The 7,602-nt window shown below is 35.8% G+C and overlaps 1 protein-coding gene across 1 annotated transcript; it reads right to left on the bottom strand.

Annotated features, from left to right (window-relative positions):
• Positions 1-5,047: 5,047 nt before the first annotated feature.
• Positions 5,048-7,082, bottom strand: LOC120277011 (UPF0481 protein At3g47200-like). The gene has a single exon (XM_039283752.1). The coding sequence runs from the start codon at positions 6,896-6,898 to the stop codon at positions 5,381-5,383; it is 1,518 nt and encodes a 505-aa protein (XP_039139686.1). The 5' UTR covers positions 6,899-7,082; the 3' UTR covers positions 5,048-5,380.
• Between the last annotated feature and the right edge of the window lie 520 nt (positions 7,083-7,602).

Genomic DNA, 7,602 nt, shown 5'->3' on the forward strand with positions numbered 1-7,602 from the left:
CAAATTAAGCAAAAATAAATCACACAACGAGACAATAAGTTTTGCTATCAAACAACGCTAAATCAATCCTAATGCTGACTCAAAACTTGAATTTTAGGTTACCAATAAATTCCTAATGTCTTGGGTTTCAATTTGGACCAAAGAAATACAAGAAAAGACCAAAGATTTTCGGCACTACAGTAACCTCGAGATTGCTACAGTACTTAAGAAAGTGCTACAGTGACCCATCCCTAAAATGATGGTTTCTCGCTGATTTACATCACCAAATCACGAAATTTCTTGACAAGCATCCACACAAAAGAATCACAAGATCAAAGGGCTTTGATTTAAACCTAAAAACAACCCAAACCAAGGTAAATTTATAGGTTTTCAAAGATTTCAAAAGACGAGAAAATATGAAGAAAATACGAAGAAAAAACCTTGGATCAAGGCCTTACCACACTTAAGAGGATGAGAGGAAGAAATTTGATGCTTTGATTCGAAGGAAAAGCTCGCCGAAAAAATTTATTAGGGTTTGGGGTGCTCGGTCGAAAAGAAGAAAGAAAGAAGGAGGAGGAAAGGAGAAGCAAGGAAGAAGAATTTAAAGGGGCATTTGGTTGGATGTAATTCTAAATGTAGTGGATTTCCAGTTACAATGTAACTGGAAATACTTGGTTTTCTAAATACAGTGCAATTAAATCTTGTGTTTGGTTAGGTATATTTATTTGGGTGTATTTGGTTTTACATGTAAAACCAAATACTTTACTTTATGAAATTCATTGTTTGTTTGGGTGTATCTGCAAACCCTGATGTAATTGGGATTACATTACAATAGCTTTTTTGGTGTATTTGGTTTTACGCCAAAATTGGGCGTAAAACCAAATCCCGGGAGTTAAAAACCAATGTATATATATATAGATACATGCATACATATATAGAAATATACATACACATACACATACACATACACATACATATACATTTACATATTTATATCAACATATACAAGTATTTTTACACATATACATATATATACTCATATATGTATATATGTATATGTATATATGTATAGATATACATATACTTATATAGATATATATACTTATACACACACATATACTTATACTGATATATATACTCATATGCATATATGTATTTATACACATATATACATATATTTATAGATATATATATACTCATATACATATATGCATATATACATATATACACACATATACATACACATATACACGTGTGTTTTCCAATTCCAGATTTACAAATCCTTCCAAACAAACATAAAATTTTATAATATAGTAATTTCAGTTACATCCAACCAAACACAAGATTTGATAGCACTTTATTTTGAAAACCAAATATTTTCACTTATATTGTAACTTAAAATCCACTGCATTTAGAATTACATTCAACCAAACGATGTAACTGGAATTACTGTATTATAAAATTTTATGTTTGTTTAGAAGGATTTGTAAATCTAGAATGGAAAAACACGTGTATATATGCATATACATACATACATATATACATATATATGCGTATATGTATGTGTTTGTATATATGCATATATGCATATGTATATGTATATATACATATGTAAAAATACCTATGTATGTTTATATATATGTATATATATATATACGCATATATATACATGTATATGAGTATATGTATATATGTGTGTATATGCATATATATACATAGATGTATGTGAGTATATGTATATTTGTGTATATATGCATACATACATACATACATGTATATGTGTGTATATATGCATATATGCATACATATATGTATGTATATATATTATATAAAAATATAGATGTCTATGTATATATATGTGTATAAATACATGTATGTGTGCATTATGCATATGTGTATGTGTATATGTATATATGTATGCCTATATGTATGTGTATATGTATATATTTTTATATATGTATATATACATCATTTAAGGATTTTCAACTTCCGGGATTTTGACTTACGCCCAATTTGAACGTAAGTCCAAATACATCCATTGGAGTAATTGGTTTTATCTTGCTATTTTAAAATCCCTCAAACCAAACAAAAAATTTTTGGAATAACTTCAAATACTTCAAAACAAACATTACCTAAATAAAACTTTCGCGCTGCTACAGTGACAAGATGCTACAGTGCTGGCTGCTACAATGAATACTGTTTATAACATGCAACCTTGCTCAGATGGAGTATATTCTGAGGAATTTAAATAGTATGGTGGATGTGCTAATAGGACTTGCTTTTCAGAATCCTTCTTTGGCCCTTTACAATAAGGGCCTGAGTATCCTGAACTAGCTGGTGGAGGCTGTTGAAGCCAACTACTTAAAGTTTAGTTTTGAGTAGTTTTTGTGGTTTTTGTTTTGTGTTAGCTTTGTTGCTCTCTTTAGGGAAAAAAAAACATGGACTTGGTGCATATGAAACGTTCCTTTTCTCTCTTTTATTAAATTTATTTATTTTTTCTATATTACTTCTTTCACTGCCATAAATAATGTGGTGAGTCAAAACACATCATTAACTATAGTTGTACAAACTAGAAAATTTTGCATAATAATAATAATAATAATAATAATAATATTATTATTATTATTATTATTATTATTATTTTGTAATGAGTTTTTTTTCATCCTTAACATTAACCACTGGTACTAGGCTACTACATCTTTGTTTCCTTATTTTTTTTAAATAATAGTGTAATTAATATAATTTTTCTAAAAAATATATTTTTTTAAAAAGTTTTTTAAGCTACTATATAATTTGGGTTCTTAAAGGACTATGAATAGCAAACATCTGCTTGTGTAGGCTGCCAAGACTAAGTTCATCATTAACGGTACCACAAGGATATATCCGATGCAAAAGAGGTTTGAGACAAGGTGATCCTCTCTCCCCCTTGTTATTTTCCCTTGCCGCTGATGTCCTTAGCGTAATGTTTTATCATGCACTAAAATCCAAAGTTCTTGTGGGTGTCCCCTTGAATCAAACCGATAACATTTGTCATCTCCAATATGCGGACGATCTTCTAATTTTTTCAGCTAGTGGACAAGAAGATCTTCAAATAATCAAACCGATTCTTTATCTTTATGAGGGACCTTCTGGATTAGCAATCAACTACTCGAAAAGCTGCTTGTTTTCCTTTAACTACGGCTTTCAACCCCATCATACTTCTGCCAGAATTCTTAACTGTTCCAGAAATTGTTTCCCGATCACTTATCTAGGGGTCCCTCTCTCTGGTCGAAGACCCAGACGTATGGATTGGGCAAAGCTTATTGGCATGGTTTGCTTTTGGCTCTCTTCTTGGAAGGCAAATTACTTATCCCTGGGAGGTCGTCTAACTCTTATTAATTCTGTCCTATCTACCGTTCCAGTCTATTGGATGTCGGTCTTTCTTTGGAAAGGTTCCGACCTGAGTTCCAAAGGATTTAGACTCATCGCCTGGAACAGAATCACAAGACCTCGTGACATGGGAGGCTGGGGAATCCTCAACCTTCATCATTTCAACAACGCTCTACTTGGAAAGTGGTGGTGGAAATTATCCCGTAATCCAAACTGTGGTTGGGCTAAAATCATCCAAGCTAACTACTCTGTTAGAGATCCATATGGAATTTTGTTTCATTCCCCACCTAGAAATAAATCCTTCTTTTAGGCGGGAGTGACTACAATTCTGCTATCCTTTAGATCTTGCATCAGGAAAACCATAAATAACGGGGCTAACACTTTTCTCTGGTTTGATCGATGGCATAATGGGATATTACTTAAAGATTGCTGGCCTACTCTCTTCTCTGATTGTCCTGATCCTTGGATTACCATCAGACATTTCTATCAACTTTTAAATAATCCAGAGTCTTTATTTCCCTCTATTCCCACCGAATCGCTTTCTACTCTCCTAGAAATTATCCCTGAGTGCTTCCATAATCAGGATGACGCCCTCACTTGGGCACTAGAAAAAAGTGGTAATTTTACTGTCAAATCTTTTTATAAATTTCTCATTGATGGTGGACTCCGCAACCTTCTTTAATTACTCAAATTTCTGGAAAATTCGCTGTCCAGTAAAGTCACACTTTTTTTGCTGGTTAGCTAGAGAGGACAAAATTCTCACTCTCACAAACATTTTCAAGAAAGGCCATAACTTTCAAAATTCCACTTATACCTGTGTCCTCTGCCACAATGCCTCTGAAAATCTTCAGCATCTCTTCCTTGATTGTGATTTTACTAAACAAATCTGGGCATTTTTTCTTCAAGTTTTAGATTCAAACTCTTTCCCACAATCAATCCCTTCTTTGTGGTCCAATGGTTACCCTCTATTAACTCTCAACACCTAATCCTCTGGGATCTTGTCTCCCGTGCTGTCCTTTGGAATATCTGGATTGAAACAAACACTCAAATTTTCCAATTGAATACTTTGCCACACATTAATATTATCTTTAAAATTGCTAATATGCTTCTCTCTTGGTATTCAACAGTTGTTGATAGACAGCAACAATCACTCAATGAAGCTTCTCAGAAAAGTAAGCGCTCTCTCTGTTTCCTTAGCGCTAGAGACTCTGATCCTGCTGGTGATCCTGCTCATGATATAGCTCAGGAGTAGATGCTCTTTCTTTTGTTTAGGCAAGCCTGAGATGCCAGATGGTGTCTTCCGTCTATATAGACTTCCTCTCCCCCTCTTTTATTATTATGCTTATTTTTTGTATTTTTCTGTTGTACTTTGTACCTCCTCACTTCTGATGAGAGGCTTTTTTCTCTGTACTGTTGTTCCTTTACTTTTCAATAACTCTGTGGTTTATCCACATTTACCTCAAAAAAAAAATTACTCATTCATATTGGTAGAAATTTCATGAAAAAAAATACCATGGGTGAAGGAAAATAACAAATTAACAATAAGTAATAAGGACTCATAACTTAAAGGAATTATAACTTACGGCATGGTAAAATAAATTAGATGAGTACTGTTAATACAACACAATCGTATGTCTCACAAGATCACACACAGATCACCAACAAACAAGGATTTGATTTGTTATATAGATGACAAAGGTTTTCAGAGACACAGATGAAGCTTGTATTAATTAGCTTGAAAGACAATAGAACTAAACAAGTGAATATAAAAGGAACATACTTAATGCTTGCCAGAAAGGATGCTGACACAGCTTACAAAAGTGAAACTAGATGCAAAAGGGAGCAGACATATATCCAATCACATAGCCAAACTCGATTTCCTCTTGTCTAATCAGCATGCATAAGTACACAGTAGCCGCCTCTAAAGAGAAGTCAACCATCCATAGCAACCATACTTCTGAGTGGACTTATTCAACAAGTACTTGGTGGATCCAAATACCAACTGTTACAAGCAATGCTTTGTTATTTCCTTTCAATTTTTAGGAGGGTGGAAGTAAGAATAAGCTGCAATGAAGGATTGTTGGATAGTGAGGAGAAGAAGAATGAGAGCTGCTACTAATGACACAATGGCCCATGGATTATCAAAATAATCACGCATCAATTTTGCCCTCCATTTATGCCATCTGGATTCGTGATAATTTTTCACACCTTGAATTGACCCTTTAAGAAAGTTGTCACGGGACAACCTAATTTGGTCGCACAAGTGGTTAATAAGAGTAGCGGCATGATCAGGAGTGCCCAAGCGATTGATAAAGATTCCTTTCAACTCAAATAATTCCACATCTTTTGGGGCGTTGATCATGTAGTCCATAAAAAAGGCATAGGCAGTGATGTAATTCTTTGTATGTGGATAATAGCATTGCTCGAATGCGATCAAATTCCTGAAGAGAGTGTTTGTGTTGTCATCTAGCTCAACTTGGGGAATTTCAATGATGCCGTTCTTGAATGAAATGTCGAGGAAGTTGGTGGCACATCCCTTCTTCTTCACGAACTTGACTCCTGCGAGCTGAAGTTCCGTCGCACTCGGGATCCAATCAACATCTATGATTTTTTGTTTTTGTAAGTTGCTTGAGTTGATCTTTAAACAATCATCGGAAGGAACGAATGTTGAATGGAACAAATGAAGCAAATGGTGGACGGGCGGAGGCGGAATGGTGGCGAAGTTTTGGTAAGGTGATGGATGGATACAAGATAAAAGCTGACGCGCAATCTCGACTAGATCAATGTCTTCATCTCCAGGAGTCTTAAGCTTGCTGAAGAGTGCCTGGATAATGGTGAAAGGGATTTGGTTCTCAACGTTCACCAAATCATGCAGCATATTTCCCCATATATTCCATACTCCAACCACTCGCAAATCTATCTTCTTTTCTCCCATAATGTCCAACACCACCATGTCTTCTTCATGTCCAGCAGCAATGTCCTCTTCCTCCTCCTGACCATCATCATTATCATTATTTTTGCCCAACGTTACCATGTTGGAAATGTTTTCCCAGTACTCGTCGACTTCATTAAACTTGAGCAAGACATGGATGATGAAACAACCATCCAGAAACATGATCAAGGCCAAATCATTAACACTCAAGTGATGGAGATCTTCCGAGTAACTGCCTCGGACATCTGCATCCATTTTCCGCATTTCCTCCAAGCATTGGCCGAACAAATCGGTAGCTTTGCGCCTACTCTTGGTGTGCCTTGAAAGCAAGCGCCGCATGCAGTGCCACTTGTGAGCTTGCATGGCCTGGACTGTTCTATTTTTGAATTTATTGTAATGGTAAGGGCCAATAGTAACGATGGAAGGATCATACGCCCCTTTGTTGTCGCACTGCCGGATGTTCTCCGGCACCTTGAAGATAGTACATGGCCAATTGCCTAGTGTTTTTTCTTGACACCCATTGAGGACATTTGCCATTCTCTTGATCCACTGAAGATCATCTTGGACCTCTTCTGTGACTTCTGTAGCTCCTTCTTGGCTAATCTTGAAGGATAGCATTAGGAGGCTTATTGGTGAGATGGAGATGGTGATGGAGAGATGGAGATAGAGATGGAGATGCTATATATGGCTATGATATGAAGAGGAAGTGCTTTTAATTTATGAGAGATCAATTAATTAATTACTATCGCCAAGGGCAAATAGTAATCACGTTATTAATATGCGTCGCTCGTTGGAGTCTAGATTTTTCAAAAAAGCAAGGAGTTTTGCTAATGTGGCCTTTAATTTCTTGCCAACCTAAGCTGTACAACATACCCTGGCCATGACAGTACTGTACCATGCCTGCAGATGTGTTTATTTTTTGATGTTGGTTGGTTAAGGTTAAGGTTAAGGTTAAGGTTAAGGTTAAGGTGCACTGAATATCAATTAATTGCGGATATTTTGTGACTCCCTTGATCCACAGCCGCAGAGCTCGACTGATCACTGATCAGGATCATTTTGCACCTCTACTGTGCCTTCTTTAGCTTGTTCTTGGCTAATTAAGCTCGGGGGATTGCATTAGGAGGTTAGTGTGAGCTGGGTCGAGATGCTATGACTATGAAGAGGGCGTGCTCTTAATTATATGAGCTGGGGGATTGCATTAGTAAGCATGTGGTTTGTTTGTGTGGCCTCTAATTATTTCTTGTCATCCTAAACCGTACATAGTACCCGGCCCTGATTCTGTGCGATACATAGAGTCATTTTGTTCATAGGCTCTTATTTGG

Source organism: Dioscorea cayenensis, chromosome 15 (assembly GCF_009730915.1).
Source record: "Dioscorea cayenensis subsp. rotundata cultivar TDr96_F1 chromosome 15, TDr96_F1_v2_PseudoChromosome.rev07_lg8_w22 25.fasta, whole genome shotgun sequence".
In the NCBI taxonomy this organism is placed as follows: domain Eukaryota; kingdom Viridiplantae; phylum Streptophyta; class Magnoliopsida; order Dioscoreales; family Dioscoreaceae; genus Dioscorea; species Dioscorea cayenensis.